Below are 22,452 nucleotides of genomic sequence, written 5' to 3' on the forward strand. Positions count from 1 at the left end.
TCTCGGTCTCCATAGAGACGGCGAGTCCCACCCCCAGGGCTGTCTCGGCGGGAGAATGACCAAGGTCACGCTAGCCCCACCCACCGGACCCCTCCCCCTCTGCGCTCAGCGGGGGCGGAGCTGCTGCGATATCATCAGCCCCGCAGCTCGCAGGGCAGCTCCACGGCCTTCACGCCCGTTGGAGACCAGCCCTCCGCAGCTCTGGACGTCCTCGGATGAACCCCTAACGGGAAAAGAGCCTCATCTGGGGCTTTGCCCAAAGTTCAAGGCAGGCCCCCACCTCCATAGGGAAGATGAAGATTCCCAGAGCGGCAACCGAAGGCCGTTTGGGAACAGGAGCGGGAGCCAGAGTGAAGGGGGGAGGGGAAGGGGGGGCAGAGGGCTGGCAGAGGAGCGAGAAAGCCCTTCCTCTCAATGGCAGTGGGTTCTAGAGCTGGCTCAAGGCCACAGCTCTCCCAATAACGTGTGGCATTATTGGGCCACACTCAAAAGCACTGAGAGCAGGAGGGACCAATGCACTAATCACGAATCCCCAAGCCCACCAACAGTAATCCCAACATCAGGAAGAAGTTTAAAGACTTCTGGGGTCTTCTATTCCCACTCCACCCCGGTGTCGGCCTCACAGTCCCTGCCCCCTCTGCTGCCTCCGGATCCCAAAGCCTGTTTTCCCTTTCAAGTATAAACCCTATTTTCAAGACAGATAACCTCCTCCAGGCAGCCTTCCAGGACTTTATACAACGGGGGCCCTGTACCTGAGCACCTTAGGTCCTCGTGTACCTCTCTATATGACAACTTAGGTGGCCACTCAGTGTATGAGGGGGCTCATCCTACCCTCTGCCCCTAGACCGACTGACAATGGTCCAGTTCCAGGAGGGCCTATGGCCCTTGCCATTGAGAAGTATGCACTAAGTCCGCAAAAGCATTAAAAAAAAAATTTATTGGAGCATCATGGCCGGTTGGGGGGGAGGGGGTATTGCTGAGTCATGGGAGAAGGGGACCCATCCCGCTGGCCATAGGGGCCCCTAAAGTGCACTCGGTGCGGCAAGGGTGGGGGTGTTGCATAGAGAGTCGGGATGGCCGGTCCTCCTTGGCCCTCCTGCCTCTCCGCCCTGCTAAGGTAGGCCGGTCTCTGGACCGCCCCGCGCCCCGGGCTCGCCGCTGCTTGGGCTCACGAAAACAGCGGGCGCACGCACCTGCAGCGCCAGCCCCGGCTCACGGCCCCTGCCTCCAGGGGTGGCCAGAGCAGCGCTGCCCAGGCGTGTCTGCGCCACTGGAATCTCATCCATGGACTCTGCTGACGCCGAGTGGTAGGCGCCTGCAGGTCCAGTGGCAAGCACTGGGCTGGCGCCCGCGGAATCTGATGATGAGCTGGAGCTGCGACCTGGGCCCCTGGGCCCTGCATGGATGGAGGAAAATATGAAACTTAGGGCTGTGACACTCTCAGGGCCCTACCTTTCCTTCCCTCGGAGTTCAGGATCTGGTCAGAAAGGGACACTCACCCGGCAGCCTGGGCAGCGGCGATTCCCGATCCGAGGTGCCAGAGGTTGGCACCTTATACACACGCCGCTTCCTCTTTTTCTGCAGAGACATGGGAAGCCTGAGTGCCCCTTCCCCAAACCCCACTTCACCCAAAGAAGGAGAGGAGTGGGGCAGGGTACAGGCTTCTTTCCCATACCCTTCCTCATGGGCCCAGCACAGTCCCCCTCACCTGGGGTCGGATCCGGGGAGGCAGAGTCTCTGGGGAGGAGGGTTGGGGGGGCTCCATTTGGCCTCGGGTGGCAAGGAACTGAGAAAGACTAAGGGGAAGTGGAAGGGTAAGTGCTGGATGCCCATTGTTTCCTCAAATCCCACCCCTCTGGATGTTCTGAAATAAGCCACCCTTCCTAGCACACAGAAAAGGGCACTGATTTGTCCAAGGGCATGCCAGGCTGGACCCAGACCTATACTTTGGCCTTGACCTACCCCTTTTCTCCCACCTTGGATGTCCCTGCCATGCCAATGAGAGATGTTCAGGTGGCACATGCCCAGGTTGCACTCACTTGGCATTCACGGTGGCAGGCCTGGCCTGGCCAGGGGGTTCTGGGCGCACATGGCTGAAGGTCCGCATGTAGAACTCCATCTCCTGGGGAAGGTGGGGGTCAGGGAGGCTGGGGCCAGGTGTGGATCCAAGGCCTTCTGGGTCCTGAGCCCACCCCATCCTGTATCCGACACCCCATCCTGTACACAATACCCCACTTCTCACTGGTCTCTGTGGGAGGTCTGGGCACAGAGGTTTCCGACTGTCCTCCAGGCTTCCCAGCTATGCTGGGAAAACCCCTCTGTAGGCTGAGGCTTAAAACACCCATTTCCGGGCCTTACCCCATCCCTACCATCTTCCTCACTTCATCTAGTCAAACTACCTCCTCCAGAGAACCCCCAGTCTCATAGGTCCAACGTACTCAGTCTGCTCTGCCAAGGTGGGTGGTGGGGAAAAGGCTCTCAGAGCAACCCTCTCCTACTTCTTGCTCCTCCCAGGGCTCTAGTCTCCCTGATTGTTTCCCTGGCTGGGAGACTGGCCAGACATTCATACGCTGGGGTGTGCACCTGAGGCTATGTGCATGACTGGATGGGAGCTGAGTCCTCAGGGTACCAGCCACAATCTTAGCTACCTGGGTGGGGGAACTAGTGGGACCATGCGAGGTCTCCCCCACCCCAAAAGAGAAGGCAGTTAAGAGGTGGGAAAAAACAGCACCACAGCCCCCATCTGGGAACAGGCTTATGGGCAAGTTCTGTGTCTACTTTAGTCACTGATCCTCACAGTGACACTGTAGTGGCAGCACCAACCCCTGAAAGTGAGGGGACCTGAAGCCAGGAGGACACAGAAGTGGCCTAAGCCTGCCACCGAGCACAAAGGACGCTCATAAGGACTATAGGTGAGGAGACAAAAGCGAGGAAAAAGCCAACCCTGGTGGGGTGTGGAGGGTATAGGGCAGAGCCAGGATGATGCTGCACCCCTACCGGGGGGGGGGGGGGGCAGGGGGGGCACCGGGACAGCTGTCGCCTGTTCAACAGTTGTTTCCATGGAGACCAAGGCGTCCTGACTAATGCAGAGATGACACTGTAACAGCAATGCCGTCTCTAAAACAAGCCTATGTTTGGGGGCAACGGCTCTAGAGTGGGGCCCCTCCCGCATTCCTGCTCAGGGTGGGGGTGGGGAGGCTGCCTTCAGGGCCCTGGAAGATCTGGGGGATAGAGCCCAGCTGGCCATGGGCTGCCTGCACAGATGCAGAGATTGAAGTCCAGAGTAAGTCTCATGCCCAACCAAGGCCCAGACTAGCCCTTTGTAAAGTAGTGTGGGGGCGCCAGCCTCAGGAAAGGAGCACTGGGAAAGAAGCGTTCAGAGGCCAGTCACAAGAACTAGAACCTCAAGGTAATGACTGGGACCTCACGGTAATCTGGCCTCCCCCATCTTTTCTCTTCCCCCAGTATGGACTCGGCACCCCTCCAGGGCCCAGCAAAGAGGGGCAAAGCATTTCTTGGTGCCCCTGGGCTCCAGAAGCAAGGCAGGGTGGGAGAAGCAGCAGTTAGAGGATGGTCCCAGAAGCCTGAGGGGCCAGGGTGGGACAGGAGCCAGGTCCTAGCCATCTGGGGAAATTTGAGGGTATACCAGGGTATCCCCATTCAAACCCCCTTCCCTTCATCACAGCTGTCCCCAGGATCCTCTCTCAGCTTCAAAATGTGTACATTCCTCCAAAAAACTAAAAACAGAACTACTCTACGACCCAGCAATTGCGCTACTGGGCATTTATCCAAGGGATACAAGTGTGCTGTTTCGAAGGGACACATGCACCCCCATGTTTATAGCAGCACTATCAACAATAGCCGAAGTATGGAAAGAGCCCAAATGTCCACTGATGGATGAATGGATAAAGAAGCTGTGGTGTATATATATATATATATATATATATATATATATATATATATACATACACACACACACATATATACATACAGTGGAGTATTACTCGGCAATCAAAAAGAATGAAATCTTGCCATTTGCAACTCTGTGGATGGAACTGGAGGGTATTATACTAAGTGAAATTAGTCAGAGAAAGACAAAAATCATATGACTTCACTCATCTGAGGACTTTAAGAGACAAAACAGATGAACATAAGGGAAGGGAAACAAAAATAATATAAAAACAGGGACGGGGACAAAACAGAAGAGACTCATAAATATGGAGAACAAACTGAGGGTTACGGGTGGGGTTGTGGGAGGGGGGATGGGCTAAATGGGTAAGGGGCACTAAGGAATCTACCCCTGAAATCATTGTGGCACTGCATGCTAACTAATTTGGATGTAAACTTTAAAAAATAAAACAAGTTAAAAAAATTTTTTTTAAATGTATACATTCCTCAAACTGCGTTGATGGAGGGAGGTGGGTAGGGGATGGGCTAAATGGATGATGGGTATTAAGAAGGCACTTATGATTAGCACTGGATGTTGTATGTAAGTGATTAAATTCTATTCCCGAAACCAATATTACACTATACGTTAACTAGAATTTAAATAAAAATTTGACCAAAAAAAAAAAAAAAGTGCACATTCCTGAATGGTAAATGGCACTTCTCAGCCTCAGAACTCTCCTCTGTGCAATGGGACAAACACATCCCTCCTCTTCCTGGGGAGGCCTCCCTCAGGTCACATACAGATGGTATTAAATGCCCTTGCGGGCACACCTGACTCCAAAGCCTAGGCAAGCAGTGACTACAGGGCAGGGGCCTAGATCCCTGTAGTCTAAGCATCTTAGGACCAGTCCTGCCTCAGTGGGTAATGACTATGAAGCTTGAGAAAGTCTCCTGCCTAGGGGATGCCCACTCCGAGGATAGCTGCCACTGTGCTTACAAGGGTTCAATGCCAGGCACCAGTGTGTGTACATAGTGGTGTGGCAGGGGGGTCACCACCAAAAGTCAACACTCCCCCCGGGCCTCCCAGGCCCTACCCCTGGCAATGAGAACAGGAGAGGCCGGGTCCCAAGCCTTCTCCCAACCCGCCCACCAGCCTGTGTTTGTGTCTAGTTGCCATGAGGACTTGGGATCCAGAGTTCAGCCTTCCCAGCAAGGCCTGCCTGGGCCCCCTGCCTTCCCAGTCCCTGGGGGCTCCAAGAACTGGACCACCCCCACCTCCAGCTGCTGACCTCAGGAAGCCATGGGGCGTGGGAATGGGGATAGACTGGTCAGTAGCTGGGCTACAAGGGTTCCTGCTTCAGAGTGTAGGGACTTTAACTCTTCGCAGACCCAGAGTTAGGCTCATCTGCAACACGGTTGCAGTTATATTACCTGCCTCATGGGCTCTTTTAAGGATTAAAGAAGGTGATGAGTCTAAGGTCTCAGGGTCACGGGTAGAGAGAATTGACATCTCCATCCTGGTGACCCAGTCACTGACCCATCTCTCTTCTGCAGCCCCAACCTGCCCGCTTCCAAGCTCCCACATCCCATGCCTTCCAGCACATACTCGGAGCCCAGACAGGCATGTACATGGGGTTGGGAAAACACAGGGCTTCCTCTGGCTGTGCTCACACTTGAGCAAACAGACATGTGTTTAGTACAGGCTTGGCCTTGCCCCTCTTGCCTCCAGGTGCTCCCCTGCTCCAACTGTGATTCCAGGCCTGCTTTCCTTTGCCCTGTCTCATTGCTGCTTGCTGCACAGCCACCACCCCTCCCACACCCAAGCCCCATCTCCCATCCCCTCAGCCCTCTGGGCGACTTCTATACCTGAATGGGCCGCATCTTGGGGGGACATGACTCGAGCTCCCTGTGGGCCCCCTTTGCCTCCTGTGGCAGGCGATGCTGCACGATGTACTCATAGGTGGTAAGCTTGTGCCACACTGAGGGGGTGAGGAGAGGGCTCAGTGCAGTGGAAAGGGGATCCTAGAGTTCAGAAGGTAAGGGAGGGTACCCAGCCCCAGCCTGAAAACTACTGTCCCCATATACACTAATCCATTAAGTGAGACCAGGCCACCATCAAAAGCCAATACTGAAAAAGGAGCATGGCTTCAGGGTTCTACGGCCCAAGTGGTACGTCCCTGCAGGCTAGGGACCCCTATCCACCGCAAGGCAGGTATAGGTATATGTGAGTGGGGGCTGGGGGACTTACTGAGATAAATGTGGAAGCACAGCAGGTGGCCAAGCAGGGCTGTGGAAAGCAGGCCCAGAAGGATGAGTAGGGCAGCCAGGGCTAGGATGGCAGGAGCCTGGGTCTCCACAGGGGCAGCGGGCAGGAACACGAACCACACATCTGTGTGATTCTTCAGGACTGCAAGGCACAGGCAGACTGCTCATCCGGGCTGTGACCAATGACTAGGACAGGCCCAGGGCTGGAAGGTGGAAGTGGGACTGGAGCCGGGACTGACCTTCAAAGTGGCGATTGGTGCGCAGCCGCATGGGGTTGACAAAGAACTCCACAAAGACATAAGTGGCCACCAGCACGAGGAGCAGGACACCCAGTAAAGCAGATGCCACACTGTGTAGAAAGAGCCTGGGCCCAGCCGTGGGTAGCTGTCAGCACCCAGGTGCTCCAGCTGGATAAGGGCCCAGAACTCAGAAGGGCCCATGGTTGGGAGGGGAGCCAGGCCTCTGACCCCACAGCCCCAACTCCTCACGAAGTCAATGACTTAGGGCAAAGATCAGTTTGGGCAGCCAGCCCAGCAGGCTTCCCACCATTCTGTGGACCCACAGGAGAAAGCCCCCAAACCTTCCCTCAGCAGTCCCAGGTGGCAGCCATCAGGAGCATCACCCTCAGACCAACACATTAATGCACACCAGTGCACAGGTCCACCAAGCACCGCACCCCCTGCCCCCTGCCCCGCCTCATATGCAAGCTCAGGGTTCCTGGCTCACACTCGGACCCGTGCATCCGCAGGCACCCTTGCGGCCCGTGCCGCGCTCTCACCTGTAGTTCCTCTCGCCCACGCAGTTGTTGAGCCACTTGCAGTGGTGGTCGAAACCGCACACGCACTTGTTGCAGGCGCTGCAGTGCTTGGAGCGAGCGCTCCTGCGGGAGGGGGTGGAGGGGCACAAGGCGGTCGGCTAGCTTTTCCCGCACTTCGCCACCGGCAGGGCTGGGGCCACGGAAGACCGGAACGCCGGGCCTGGAGCGCGTTACCCACCCCGCACTCCACCGGAACCTGGAAACGGCGACGGGGAGCGCGCACGCCCTCTGGTGGCACTGCGAAGCAGAGCACCCACAGGAGGTCTGGCTTCTGAAGAGCCAGGGTAGGAGGTAGAGGGGTTGGGAGGCATTACACTTAACCGCTAAGGGATTGCGCACCTGCGTGATGGTGGTATGAAACGGAAATGGGGCTTCTTTTCCAAGCAAGGACCCCTGCGCCAAGCCAGGAGACGATGTAGGTGTGGCACCAAGTAGCAGAAGAGAGCAAGGCTGCTGGGTCCGGGGCCTGCGTTGCTTTTTCTGACATCTCTATTTTTTGAGTCCCTATTTCCCTGCCAGTCTATGGGAATTTTACTGGCATTCTTCCAGAAAACCTCTGCCAGAAAAAGTCTGTCTAGGCTAACCCAAAGGGAGCCAAAGGAAGAGGAGCAAGCTGACATCTGGGTGAACAGCAGTTTGCTGCAGGGGGTCAGAGGAGGTGAGGCCACATTAGGAATGCAAGCCCAAAGGGGTGTGGGAGAGTGAGCTGCAGCCCCTTCCCCCAGAACAGAACAGAGTGGGCAGCCATTGCCACAGCATCCACTTAAGAGCAATGCACTGACTGGTGCCTAGTTAAGGAAAGGATGATCAGACACCAAACTCCTCAGTGCCTTAATGCCATTGCCTCTTTCTCTGTCCTGGGGACATACCCCTTCAACAGGCTGTGAACATTAAGATTAGAAATGTAGAGCTAGCCTTGGACCATACCGCCATCCCCAATCCCCTGCCTGAGGCTGGAAGCTCCAGGAGAGTAGGGAGGGACCTAGGGAGGCAGTCCAGAACAGCCAAGGAGGCATGGGCTCTGCAAATTCTGACTGTCCTTCCCACTAGCAGCATGATCTGGAGTAAGTCACTTGGCCTCTTTGGGCTTCAGATTCCTCATGGGTAACTGAGGATAACAGTATGGGCTTGGGGGCCAGGCAGGCTGGATTGTGAATCTAGCTCTGCTGCCCAATAGCCATATGACCTCAGCCATAGGTCATATGGGAGCACTGGGCTCCCATATGAGCATTGGGCACTTCCTCTTCTGTGAGGTGAGGTGCTGCCCACCCTGTAGGGTTGTTCATAAGCACTTAGCACATAGTAAGTACTCAAGCATTAGTGCCCCTCCCCATCCCTATCTGGGAATGCTTGTGAGAGATGGGGGTAGGGGAGTCACTGGCAGAGTCAGTCAGTAGAAAAGTCTGTGGCAGTGCCAAGTGTCTCCTACTGTAACTGTTGGAAATGCCATTCCTCATCTTCTGTTTCCAATCTCCTCCTTCACCCAATTCTCTGTCACTCTGTCAAGATTCTTGACTGTGTAAAACACGAGGTTTCTGAGGCATCAGCATAACTATAAAGCCCTGGGCATGTCCCTCTCCGCCTTGAACGTACGCTGGCAGTTCCCCGGGGCACAATCACCACCCACACACACCCTCAGTCCACACTCACTCACACATCTACGTCGCACAAGTTGCAATGCAGGTCTTCAATGACGTGTGCATGTTGCCTGCGGTTGAAAATGGGCAGGGGGCCTGCATAGCTCTTGTCCCTCACATTGGCATCTGCTGGATCGATGGAGACAGCAGTCAGGTGAACCACAAGGTGGCCGGCAAAGATGGCGCCCATGCACTGGCCCAGAAGGTTAAAGACTCACTCCACACTCTGCTGGCTGGAAGCCCCTCTTCCCCACTTCCCAGGGCCAGGTAGCAGCTCTCCACTTCCATATGACTCCCTCATGCAGAGACTCTCTCCCTGTGCCACCTCTTACCTCCAGCCCCACAAGAGCTTTCTTGAAAGACCTCTTCAGCATACCCATGCCCCAGATGGAAGAGAGGAGCCATCTGGTAATGGAGCTCACAAGGCACTGCCTACTGTCGCTGAGCGGCCCAACCACAGGGCCCTGGCCTCACTGCTCCAGTCCTGGCACAGGCCATAGGCTGGTCTGATGTTGGAATCTGATCTGGTTTCAGATTCTAAATGGTGAAATGAGACTGAAAGAGATTATCCTCTAAGGCCCAAGGACCCAAAATATAAGTTCTAAGTTTGTTTCTCTTGCCTTCATAGGAATTCGGATCTGAGAGGGAAGCAGCCATCCTTTCTCAGCAGCTGGGCCAGATGGAGAATCACTTGTAGGTAGGGTCCAATATACCCACCGCCTCCCTGACTGGAGTCCAGGTACTTGGAGCCCTAGGGCTGAGGATTCTGGGATGGCTTGACATATTCAGCGCCTGGCCAGGGGCAGCCTGGCTAATTCCTGGGGCTGAAACACAGATCATCCAGGACCTATCTGCTCAGTGAATAGAACAAATGCAGGGGACAAGTATCCTGACAATTTGCTGCAAAGTCTACATTTGTAAAAATTCACCAATAGGTTCCAGACAGCCATCTGCCCTCCCTCCCTCCATCTGTCCTCTTGCTAACCAGGCAGACCTCATATCCTTCCATCATTCATCCCTCCATCAGTCGGCTGCCTAACCTCCTTTTTTCTTCTTCTTCCTCCTGCCAGTGGCCAAATTTCCATACATGTCTGTGTGAGCCAGGCTCTGCCCTAATATGCTACACCACAGCTGAACACGAGGACCACAGCCCACGAAGGCCAGACAGCCCTGGCTGTGGGTCAGGCCTTCACTTCTTCCCTGGGTACTCCACAGTCTCCTGACTCTGTTCCTCTGGCCTCAGTGCCCTTGAGCCTGCCCTTCACTTGATCCCAAAGTGAGCGCTGAATAGCTTAAATAAAGCCTTGCCTGCTTCAATTTTTACAGTGGCTCTCGATGGCTCTCAAGTTAAAGTTTACTGTTCTGTTCAGTGCCAAGGCTTCTCTTGCTCTGGCTCCTGTCACACCTGTCTGATATCACCACCCACTACTCCTCACCATTCCAGCCTCTCTTCAGACACATTGAATGCAGGCAAACATTTAGTTTTCTGCTCCAACACTCCTCCCATACCACTCCCTGGTTCATTCATTTGACTGTTCACTCAGGCCTTTCTCTGCGCCAAGCTCTGAGGGCTATGCCAGGGGCAAGACAGACTTGGGCCCTCGCCCCAAGGAGCCTACAGTCTGATGGGAAACACATATGTTAATCAAATAATGGGTTGATTACAATGAAGGAAGTTCATGGGACCATGTGAATTTACAACTGAGTAACCTCATCTGAAGGGATCCGGAAAGCTGAAGCATCATCTCAGCTGAGACTTGGAGAGGAACAGATAATGTAAATAGGAGGGGCTTGGCTGGGTACTGGGACCAAGTAGAGTCCCGGCCAGAGGGGTGGCTGGTGTGTGGTTCCAGCTCAGCTCATTGCTGCCATGCTAGAATAAGGGCACACACCACCATATTCTAACTTTTCAAAAGGAACTAGAAATCTGGATTTTTATGAGGTCTCATTTTTTAAATGTTGACAAAAAATAATTCTTAAAATACACCTGCTAAAGGAACACTTAAGACTGTCCATTTTGTGTGTTAACTGTCCCCCAATTAAAAAAGAAAATCTGGAGGCACCTGGATGGCTCAGTCAGTTAAGCGTCTGACTTCAGCTCAGGTCATGATCTCACAGTTCCTTGAGTTTGAGCCCCACATTGGGCTCTCTGATGTCAGCGTGGAGCCGGCTTCGGATCTGTCTCTCTCTCTCTGCCTCTCCCTCACTCGTGTGTGTGTGTGCGCTCCTTCTCTGTCTCTCAAAAATAAATAAACATTAAAAAATTTTTTTAATAAAAAAGAAAATCTGGTGGCAGCTGGGTGGCTCAGTTGGTTGAGCGTGTGACTCTTGATCTTGGGGTCGTGAGTTCAAGCCACACTCTGGGCATAGATCCTACTTTAAAAAAGAAAAGAAAAGAAAATCTGTAGGCCAAACAGGCCTGTGGGCTGCTGGTTCTGGACTTCTTATTTAGCTGGGTGTTCGGGTAGGGAGAGAGTCAAGAGCCTTCCAGCCAAGAGACCAGTGGTGTCAGAGGAAATAATGTAAGAGGCTGGGGAGATGGACAGAACCCAGAACATGAAGAGTCCTGAGGATCTTGAACATCATTTCTTAAGACAGGAAGAAGCCATTATGGGATGTTAAGCTGGGGAGCAACTTTATCAGATTTGGATTTTGAAAGGGCAATCTGCTGCAGGAACACGGGTGGACACCGATGGATTGGCCCAAGAGTGTGTGGGGGGAGGCCTATTTGGAAACAAAACAGTCATCTAGGTAAGAGGGGCAGATGGCAGTGGGGAGGAATGAGGGCAAGCTTGGATAGCTATTTAGGAGCTAACATCCACAGAACTTGATGACTGACTGGATATAGATGATGAAGGAAAGGGGCAGAGCCAAGAGTACCCAGAAAGGTGACCACAGAGGAGGATGGGCACATAGCAGATCCGCATCTGAGCCCACGGTGGTGTTGGTCTAGACAGCCCTCCTCCTACACCCATAATCTGTTGTATGGCTCCTACCCTCATACCTACCGTGTGATGATCTCTAATCTACAAGGCTTTCCCCCAGCGGCAGGCTGAGCACCCCAGGGCTGGGGGCCTGTCTTACTCATCTTTGCAACGGTAGGTCCCAGGCCACTTCCAGGCCCCAGGTAGGTACTTGCTACACACCATTGCCCTACCTCATTCCTCAGGGGCCCTGAGGAAGTTTTCATAAGGAAGGTGGCTTTGATGGAAGGAAGGAGAAGCATACAGGCCTAGAAGTGGGAGTGCCAATCCTGGTGGCTCTGTGAGCCTCCACGTTGCCCAAAGGAATGAATGTGGAGAGGACAAAACCCTTAAATCGTCCCACTGCCTCAGAGTCAGGTTGCCTGAGCAGCCCTTCTTGTCTCGGTGGGTATCAGCTGTGTGACCTCAGGAAGTCGCTTAAACTCTCTGAGCCCTGACTTCTTCATTAGTAAAGTGGGGAGAACACCTTCCTTATAGATTATTATGAGGATTGAATGATATAATCCACATACAGGGCTTGGCACAGTGCCGGGCACATATACATGCTCAACAGATGCTAGCTACTCTTGTTTACTGTTTTTGCTCTGACTGTACTCACTGCAACCACGTAGTTATGAATCTGGCTTCCCAGGTATCCTGGTGGTAGAAGCCCAGATAATCCTGAGTGAGGGGCATGCCCATTCCAGATCATGGGAGGAATATTTCACGAACCACTCTACTTAAGAGCACTAAGGTCTAAGTCCTGTTGGTCCCCTCAGGGAAAGGCCAGTGTTCCATTTACACAGCTGATGACTAGGCCCTGGGTCCTAGTGAACCAGGAAGCCCCCCCCCCCCCCCCCAGCGATATTGCTGGTGTCTGAGGACAACAACCTTCTCTACAGTCCTTCTCCACATGTTTGTCCTTGTCACGCACCAGCCAAGGGCTCTGTGGTTTCCCAAGAAAGCACACTCACACTTCTGGCTCACATATTCTGGTGCTCACACACACACCCTCGGTGCTCCTTTCCTCTGCGAAGCAGGCAGGACTCCTGTCAGACAGAGGAGGAGGCTGAGAACCAGGGAGCTGGCCGAAGCTGCTCAGCCTTGTCTGACCCCTGAGGGACTGAGCTGTGACCAACCTCGGCTGCTGACCCTACGCCCGGAGCTTTCAAGTTAATCTCTGCTAACCTCCTTTAGCCCACCCTCGCCCTTCTCCCCCAGGAAGCCCAAGAAATCATTTTCATGAAGAACACACATGAGGGCACCCTCTTCTGGGCACCCTCCGGACAGGGGCATATAGCCACCTGTTACACCCCAATCTCCTAGCCTTGCAGCCACGTCCTCGGCTCCTGGGGGTTGTGGCCAAGGCTGGGGGAGTCATACCACTGGGCTCAGGCAAGTTTGTGTTTGTCACTGTTCCCACGAGTTTCCAGGGCATCTCTATCCCTCCTCTTGTCAACTCAGCTTCACACTAAGAGTCTGGTTTACAAAACCAATGAGCTCCTAAACAGTCCTGGGTACAGCATAATTATCTGACTGTACATAAAACCACATTTTAAATATACCAGGAAACTTACTATGTAAAAGAATTCTACCATGACTCTTTTTGAAAAGTGAAAGATTCTTTTGTAAATGGAATAATTACTCTCTATCCCTTGTCGAGCTCTGGACACAATTAACATTAAGGCTCTCTTCTGTGATCACTCTTGCGGTATCTCAGTTGACAAGGTTCCTAGCTGTGTGGGCTTTAAATGCTCCAAGGTACATTAGGTCCATCTGCTCACCCCATCAGGCAGAGGGGTCAGATGGGGATTGGAAACCAGGCAGGGAGGCAGCTGGTGCTCCTGGGCAGAGAGGGGGCCTGCCTGCACTCTGTGGGGCTCTGGAGCCCAGCTTCAGGCCTCTGCCATGTTCCTCCATCCACTGCCCCAGTTCTTCCATGTACTAGCCCCACACTTTCCCAAGGATACAGCATAGCCAGCGGGCACCCAGTGGTGAGGCAGGAGGGGAACAAGGACCCCAAAGCCAATCACAGCGAAGAAGAGGTACAGCAGCCAAGCCACAATCTGGAGCGGGTGAGGGGGCCAGCTCCACCCATTCCGGCGGGACCGCTGGCCCTGCAGCTCCAGGGAGGGTCTGCTGGCCTGTGCAGGCGCTGTCCACACACTCTTCTCAGGGGCTGTCTTGTTGGAGGGCTTGTTGCAGACGTTCATCTCCAGAGGAAGGAAAAGTAGAGAAAGCATTAGCCTAAGGAGGCCCGGGCTGGAGCCCAGAGCCCCATGTGGAGAGCAGGCCGGGATGTGAAGTCATCTCCCAGCTACTCTGCAGAAGAACTGGGGCCCTAGCATGATGAAGACAGGCCATGGGGGAAGGTGGTAGTGGAGTGTTTCTCAAAGCCCCAGAGCAAGCTCTGGCCCCAGCCCTGGCCAGGACAAGATAGGAGGGTCCAGGGTTTATTCAGAATACAGTGTGGCTGCCTGATACTCAAAGTGCTGTCTCCACAGCCATCAGAGTTAAGCCCAGTAAGACATGTTCTCATCTGGTAACAATATCAGGCTGGGGCCAGAGCAATGAGAACACATGCTGATTCTGTTAGTCACCTCTGTCCTGAGGCCCAAATGCAAGTGTCAGAAAGGGCCCCCTTACTCTTTGCTAGAGGAAACATGGACTAGGGGTGCTCAGAAGGGGGTCTGGTGTCTGCCCTTGGGTTAGCACGTAATCCCTTTAGGAGAGAGGCTGGGAACAGCGGGGATGGGGCGTGGGGGAGCCCTTAAACCATCTCCCCTGTGCCTCAGACTTCTTGGCTGGGGAGGGGCCAGCATGCAAGAGAAGGAAGGATACCCCCTTGCTTCCTTCCAGCAGCAAAAAAGACCATGTTTCTCTAGGTAAATTTGGGCCTAGTGCACTGAGAAGAGACAAGTGGGCTGATGGCCTTTGACTCACTTGAGAGCTCGCTCAGAGAAGGCTGGGCCTCCTCCACAGCCAGACCACCAGGTGGCAGCACTCCCCCACCCGCATCCCACCATCCTTTAGTCTAAGACCTGGCCTAGAGGCCAAAATCACATGCAAGGCAGGCAGGGTGTGCTGTCATTACTGGAGGAAGAGCCCCACCTCCAGAATCTTCTGGGCCTGAGGGAGGACTAGCGCCTGGGCAGGCAGCGCCACACCTGGGGAGACAGGCCAACTCAGAGCCCTTGGTGGGATAGCCAGGAGTAAGGGATAAAACCCTGGCAGCTAGACTCTCCTTTCGGGAGCCCATGCCTGTGGGCCAAGGAGTCTGACTATATCAGAAAGTACAGCAGACCCCCCTCAGCACATCTACCCGGAACACCTTCCTCACATCTTGGCCCAACAAAATGTGATTTGGCCTTCAGTGCCCACTTTAAGCATCACCAATCCAGGAAGCTTTCCCTGATGCCCCAAACAGAGTCAGGGGGCCCTCATGTTCAGTCTTTCATGGGCAAGTCACTTTGCCACTTGGAACCCTGTGTCATCCCCACATCTGCTCCCTGTTATGCCAATTTTCCCTAAGGGTAGCAACTGTACTGTGATTCACTTACCCCTGCTCCCCACATGCCCTTCCCCAAGCACCCAAAACATACCTTGTACATAGTAGGTGCTCAGTAAATGTTTGCTGACTTGAAATCATCTGAAATAAAGGGAAATGTGGGTGCAATAAATGGTGTGGAATCCTGGTCCACCCAGAGCCATCTGGCCCACTCTGCCCTGCCTTCGATCTGCACAGCCACCATGCAGAGACATACCTCTTGCCCAGCTCCCCCTGCCACTGGCTATTATTACCCTGACTGCCGGACATTCACACTTAGCCACTGCTTCATCCCACCTGAGGCTCAGAGCCTCCTGTAAGCCAAGCCCGCCATATTCATCTCTGAGCAGCCTTATCTCAAAGCTAAATGGGATGACCTTAGTTTTCTCCCAGGGACTCAATTGGAATCTCCTGGTCATTTGCTTTGTCTTCAAAAAGAAACAGTGAAAAGTGAAAAAAGAGCCCCAGCTTTGGAGGTAACAGATTTAGGTTCAAGTCCTGGCTCTGCACTTACTAGCTGAGTGGCTTGTTTCTTCATTTGAAAAATGGGGGTAGGGATGGCTACCTAGTGCTGTGTATAGATCAGCAACACTGTAAGTAAAGCCCTGACACATAAATGCTTCGTAAATGATAGATATTATAATTACCCTTAAAATAGCCCTCTGGGTTCTCCTGATCTCTCCAAAGGAAGGCTGCTGCATCTGATATCTTACAAGGTTAATTTCCAAAGTAATGGGATTGGTTGAAGCTGCTTTCTTAAACCAGTGGTCCCAAGGAACATGTTGTCATAAGAGCTGGGCCACTGGATGGTCATTCTAACCGTCTCACCTTTGATCAAAGTGACAATGGTAATTAAAAAAAAAAAAAAAAAGCAGGTACCACTTTATTTTCAATGTCCCCAGAGGTAGCAAATCTGTCCTTGATTTTTGGGAATTCAAAGGTCTTTAGGTGAAGCCCTGTAAATACAGTTGAGGTGGGTGGTTCTGCTCAGGGGCAAATCCCTGTGGCTTGCACATCCGTTCTCCAGTGACACCATCACCAGGGAAACTCCTTTGAAGGGAACCCATGAATTAGGATCCTTAAATTCTAGCTTTCCTTTTGCCATCTTCACACCTGTGCAGCCCTACACCTTGAGGAAGTTTTTAAAGAAAGCAGCAGAGGCATATGACTGACATGTCCCCACTGCTCAGAGTGGCAGTGGTCACAGGCACCCCCAGTGCTTCTGTCTCCCCAATATCTGAAGTGGGAGGACTCATCATCTGAGGCCTGGGGGTGGCTCTGACTCCAAACCCGGGGACAACTGGCCCAGGGAGGTGCCCCTCATGTGAGACAGAGGGAAGGGGAATGGTGCTATTGGGTGAGTCCTGTACAGCAGTAGCAGCACCCCAGAGCAGACACCCAAGCTGGCCAGGAGGCATGCCACCTGCCCGGAAAACCTGGGCCAGCCAGCTCTTACCTGATGACGTTTTCTCTTATGGGGTTGGTGGCTACAAATTATTTTGGCCCAAAAGGCTTTGATTAAAAGGGCTGGGAGGTAGGAGAGAATCCAAGATAGGGCCTCAGGCAGGGATGGGACCAAGCACTGTCATCAGACCCAGGAACTTCTCTGGCTTTTCCTCCCCTCTCGGCACTTCTCTAGAAGACCAGAATGAAAGACGCATGGCTCTGCTCCCGGACAGCTTGGCCAGCCTGTGCATTTACACCTTGGCCCAGTCAGCACTTTTGGGGCCCAGCCCCCTGTGTGCACTAAAGATATAAACACAGATGAGACCAGGCTCCTGCCCTCAGGGCCTTGCTTTCTGGGGGCCCAGACAGACATGAAGGCAGTGGGTGAATGGGTCATACAAGGGTGAGCCATTCAGAGTGACAGAACACAGGGTGCATGGAGGGGGGATCTAGAGAAGGAGATGAGCCCTGAGGAGCTGAAGGGTCAGATCCCATGGGGCTTAGGAGGCCAGGCAAGGAAGTCTGGCTACTATTGAAAGAGCCACAAGGAGTCATAAGAAGTTTAAAGCAGGGGAACGACACAAAGGTGGTGGGTGTTTTAGAAAGCTTTCTTCTAGTCCAGTAGGGAAGAGGGCACGAGCAAGAGGGGAAAGGTGACACAACAGCAGGCTGGCCCAGGGAGGGCAGCAGCCCAGCAGCCTTGTGCTTTGGGAAGAATTGGCCAGAAGATGGAGTCCAAGCCCACAAGGTCCCCTAAACCACCGATGCCTCCAGCTGCATCTCTGGTGGGCTGAGAGGTATGTGTGCCTTGGTAAAAGTTTCTTCATGTACCTTCTGCTGCCACAGAACAAACCACAGAGTTAAACTGGTGGAGATGGAGACAAGAGTGACGAGGTCCCAAGGAGTGTTAAGGCCAAAAGTCGCCACCTTTGGGTAAAGGTCACCTTGGGTAAGCCAAGGACCCACCTGGCTTCTGAGGTGGGCTAGAGGGGCTGTATAGCCCCCTCCCTTGTCCCAATAAGATAAAGGTCATTGCTAAGATGACACTAATCTCTTCCTGTTAACATTCCTATGCTAAAACCCTAAAATAGCATTTTCAAAAGAAAGTTAGGCTACCTTACTTTATGTGCCTAATTTAAATGAGGGAAGTCAACATTTCAAGTTCTCATTATGAACTGTAGAATAGTTCTATGACTGATCCACTTCCCTCTTGCCCACCTCTCCTCCCACCAAAAAAGTATTTAGGAATGTTTCCTAAGATTTATGAATGGCGTTGTCAAAACAACCAGACTAAAGTGAAAAATACTAGCCCTGGAGAGGCTGTGGGCACCCCTGTGTTCCTGAAAAATGTTTGAGGATTTCAGAAAAGAATCAATTTCATTACTAAAGAGGCTTTTTAGGAGGAGGCCACTGACCTGGCAGGGTAGAATGAAGGGGTTAGAGAAGAAGAGACAGGGCTCTTAGAGGGGGATTGAGGGCCTGGGGACCTGAGCCACCAAGGGAGAGAGGCAGGTTGGAGCTAGGCAAGAGCACAAGGCCTGGAAACAGATCCTGGCTCTGGTTCCTGCACTGCCACTCACAGATTGGGTAACCCGGAGGCAAATTTCAGAGGCAACTCTTTGGGTGTCTTCTTTACTCAGCTTTTTAAAAAGTTAGCTGGGGGGTGCCTGTCTGGCTCAATCACTAGAGCATGCAACTCTTGGGTCTCGGGGTTATGAGTTCAAGCCCACTTAAAAAAAAAAAAAAGGTAGCTGGAAGGCAATTTGGCAATGTCTACCAAACTTTAGAACACATATACCCTTGGGCCCAGTCATTCCATTTCTAGGTATTTATCTTATACATATAGTCACAAAGTACACAAAGATTCACAGCAGTCTTGTTTGCAATAATAAAGAACAAAAAACAATATAAACAAACTATGGCACAGTCACACAATGAAATGCTATACAATATCAAAACAATGAGGGATGAAATGACCTTCGATACACAGTGAAGTGAAAAAGCAAGATGTGGGCAGTTGTAGAACATGCTATATCAAGTAAGTGAAAACAAACAGGGATGGGTATGTTCCAATTTGCATAGATTCTCTCTGGAAAGAAATGCAAAAAGGCAAACACAGGGACAGCCTCTGGGAAGATCTAGTGGCTGCAGTGAAAGAGACTTGCTTTTACTGTGCAGTGTTTGAAATTTTTTTACCATATGCATCAATGCTTTTGAAAAAAAGAATGTGTCAGATAAATAATTAAGGGGTGTCACCTCTTACCCTCCTGGCCCACTGGGCTGCCACGTAGACCAAATGTGCTTGTGGGCTCCAGAGCCCTGTACCACACCTGACAAACAAGGAAATCCCACCTAACTACCATGCAAAAAGAGTGCTCAGTTTTATTTCGGTGCTTCCTCACTCCTCGAAAGCAACTCTGAATCATTCCACTGCAGAGCTGTGAGGAAGAACCACAGAGCTCCCTATGAGCTGTTGGGAGTCTTGTCAAAGTTGGAATCAGACCTCTGGGCAGCACAAGAGGAGTTGCTGGGCAGGACCCTGTTCTAGTGCTCAGCCAAAAGTCAGCTCAGCCTCCTGTGACTCCAGAACCCAAAGGGAAGGTGCATGCAACAGGATGGTTTTGCTCACAACCATCTTTTCTGTTTGCTAAGAAAAGCTAGAGGATTTACAGGAATTATTTTCTATGGATATTTCTTTTGCTTTCTTGCAGGGCTTGAACTCATGACCCTGAGATCAAGACCTTAGCTGAGATCAAGAGTCATACACTTAACCGACTGAGCCATCCTGGCACCTGTCTATGGATATTTCTAAACAACTTTTCCTTGCATCTGCTTTTAAAATAATTTTCACTAAGGGTGCTTGGGCGGCTCAGTCAGTTTTGGCTTGGGTTGTGATCTCATAGTTCGTGGATTCAAACCCCATGTGGGTTCTGTGCTGACAGCATGGAGCCTGCTTGGGATTCTCTCTCTCTCTCTCTCTCTCTCTCTCTCTCTCTCTCTCTCTCCTCCCCCAAGCTCGCTTGCTCGCGCTCTCTCTCTCTCAAGATAAATAAATAAACTTAAATTTTTTTAAATAAAATAAAATAATTTTCACTAAGATTTAACAGATGTCCAATTTAAACCTAAACAGAGGCTGGAAAAAAAATGCTGCATGGTACACACTGTTTTACAGTGCAAAAAAAGTCATTTATAAAAGAAGTTTTGGGCAAATGCAAATACTTTATTAAAATTCCCTCCAGGTACCAGAGAAGTCTCTGGCCTTAAAATTCTGGGAAGTGGCTCCAGTTTGACTAAGATATGCACCTCACGACAATGCCCAGAAAATAAATTGGAACTTCAAGCTGTTCTCATAGACCCGTCCAGTCACTGGCCTCAGATGTGGCTGGGCTCTTCACATAAACAACACACAGAAGTCTGATGCTAGAGCAAGAAAACCCTGAAATCTCACTCATTCCTGAGTTGATGTGGTGTGCAAACATTTTCTGTGCCATTCTCCTCCTGAAGCAACCACTGGAACTGTTTGGGATTCAGGTTTAGCCAGGGAAACGGGACAAGAAGGAAGGAGTAACAATGGAGCGAAAAAAGGCCAATGAGAGGAGCCAACGGTTGTTGATTTTAACCAGGAAATCAACTCACATGATTGTAGGAGCAAGCCTGGAGGAACACCCACCAAGAAACAGTCGTTAAGAGCAAAGTTGTGACAAAACAAAGCAAGAAAAACAAAAGAAAAGAAAAAAAAAAAACAAAAACTAAGCACCAATGTTGCTTTTATTGCAACTCATGGTGATTATCCGTTTACAAACCCATCTTCCATGGTGAACCACCAGTTCCACAAAAGCAAAGACCACCCCACACCTATCTCTAAATCCAGCTTTCCTTCAATAAAAGAAATTAAACCATTTGTTACCATCTCTGCTGCCATCACCCTAATCCAACCCTCCATCATTGCTCCCCTGTAGCAATGTAGTTTCAGTAATAACGGCCATTTGGAGGGAACTTTTTCTGTGCCAGGAACTACTTTAACAGAATGCACTTATAATCCCTCACAACTCTCTGAGGTAGGTCCTGTCATTTCAAACTGTTCCCAAAGACCTCCTCTGTCATTGGTCTCGGATGGACTGGTGTCTCACTTTCTCTCTCATAAACAACATGCAGAATAACATCCCCCTTTCACAGATGAAGACACTGAGGCTCAGAGAGACTAAGTTCTTCTAGGAGACACAGACTGGCAGAATTACAATGGCCCTCAAATGACTTGCTGGTGTGCCCTGTCATAAGGACACTGCCCACAGCAGCCAGAGGAAGGTGAGCTTTTCAAAACTTCAAATTCATCAAAACTTTTCAATGGTTTCCTCCTGCTTCTAGGACAAAGTTGAAACCTCCATCGCATCCTTCAATGCTCCCCTCATCCTTTCTGTTCCTTAATAGTACTTTGCTGCCTTTGCATTTGCTTTTCCCTCTTCCAGAAACACCCTTCCCCTACTTACAATTCTGGTTCCTTTCAACCTTCAGGTCTTAGCTTCAAAGTCACCTTTTATAGGAGACCCTGCCAGAACACCACCCCCGCCCCCTCCATGACGTCACCAGAGTACTTATCTCGAGCGAAAATCACACAGTCGTCTATCTGGAGCCTGCCCACCCCACCCCCCTTTATACTCTGTGGGTTCTGGAGATCGTGCCGTTTCCTGGAATCCTCAGTGACCCCGTCCCTGGCACACAGTATTGAGAATACTGTGTATATTGAGTATCTGCTCAATGCAGATATGTGAACCTGATGAATACTAGAAGGAAGCCCCGCGTTCTGCCCTGTCCCTTGAAGCCCAGGCCGCGGGCTCCAGGCCAAGGTGAGCGCAGAGCACAGCCGAGCGGCTGCAGCCACAACCCCGTGGCTCATGCCAGGTTTCGAGGTGAGAACCGCGGTGGGGGCTACTCACCTGCGCGTCGCGTCGACCGAGCCAGTTCGGCCCTGCCAAGGTCACCCGGTAGTTCAGCCCCCGCGCCTGGCCGCCCACCCTCCCACGGTGGCTGCACTTCAGACCCTCACAACGGAGATGGTCCTCGGGACCAGGCGGTGGCGCAGCCCGGAGCGGGGCCCCATCCCGGGCCGCGCGACGGAGGCCGGGCGGGCAAGTCCTCGGGCACCGGCTGGAGCGGGCTGGCTGTACAGCCCCGCCAGGCCAGGCCGAGGCAGGATGGAACTCTTCAGGAGCTGGGCCCGTTCCCCTGGCAACGGCGCGGGCTACGGCGCCCCACAGCGGCCAAACCGCGCTGCGTCGCTTCGCGCCGGCACCAAGGTTCGGGGCGGGGCTCACCAGGGACCGCTGGGATCCCTGGAACCCGAGCCTCCGCGTTCCCCGTTCCCTTTCAACTATTGTCCTCGAAAACCCACTTTCCCCCACCCTCACTCCACAGCTGTCTTCTCGAAATCGTAACTTGTCCCAAACGTGCCCCCCTTCAGTTTCTCCCTGAGACTACCACTGTCAGGGAGACCCCCCAGTCAGCCTGCACACTTTAATGAGTATGTGCTGGGCACTGGGCATACCATGGGGAACACGAGATCCCTACCCCTCAGGGAGATTACAGGCTAAGGGAAAGACAGGTATAGACAAATACACAAATAAATATGCAGGTTTCCCCATAATATAAAATGTGAAGTATAAAAGAAAATATGCAGCACAAAATATCTCCTTTCTATATTTCCTTTAAATTAAGCAGAAATCCTACTGGGAGCCCCCTCTTCCAGACTGGTGGGACATTCAGTCTTGGTCTCTGCTGGGCTCCTATTACCCAGGTTATTCCAAGGACTCAGGATCTCCTGCAATAGCAGCCTGAGAAGCACGCTCTAGTCATGGGTCCTCTCTGGTACTGAGGCCACAGCCATTGTCCCAA

At 52.2% G+C, this 22,452-nt stretch overlaps 1 protein-coding gene across 8 annotated transcripts; it reads right to left on the reverse strand.

Moving 5' to 3' along the window:
* Positions 1-915: 915 nt before the first annotated feature.
* ZDHHC1 (zDHHC palmitoyltransferase 1) lies at positions 916-21,790 on the reverse strand. 8 transcript variants are annotated; one of them, XM_040498326.1, is made up of 12 exons: positions 21,498-21,782; positions 15,173-15,219; positions 13,541-13,783; positions 8,625-8,800; positions 6,932-7,033; positions 6,393-6,517; positions 6,137-6,313; positions 5,755-5,867; positions 2,040-2,122; positions 1,709-1,796; positions 1,500-1,578; positions 916-1,396 (listed from the first exon to the last, which is right to left on the reverse strand). In XM_040498326.1, exons 2-12 carry the CDS (start codon positions 15,179-15,181, stop codon positions 1,113-1,115), a joined length of 1,479 nt encoding a protein of 492 aa, XP_040354260.1. In that variant the 5' UTR covers positions 15,182-15,219; positions 21,498-21,782; the 3' UTR covers positions 916-1,112. The 8 variants fall into 8 exon arrangements, with proteins under 8 accessions (XP_040354260.1, XP_040354261.1, XP_040354262.1 ...); XM_040498327.1 differs by having other exon boundaries at positions 6,137-6,295; positions 21,498-21,780; XM_040498328.1 differs by lacking the exon at positions 1,709-1,796 and having other exon boundaries at positions 21,498-21,787.
* Between the last annotated feature and the right edge of the window lie 662 nt (positions 21,791-22,452).

Source organism: Herpailurus yagouaroundi, unplaced genomic scaffold (assembly GCF_014898765.1).
Source record: "Herpailurus yagouaroundi ecotype Mexico unplaced genomic scaffold, PumYag 190, whole genome shotgun sequence".
In the NCBI taxonomy this organism is placed as follows: Eukaryota; Metazoa; Chordata; class Mammalia; order Carnivora; family Felidae; genus Herpailurus; species Herpailurus yagouaroundi.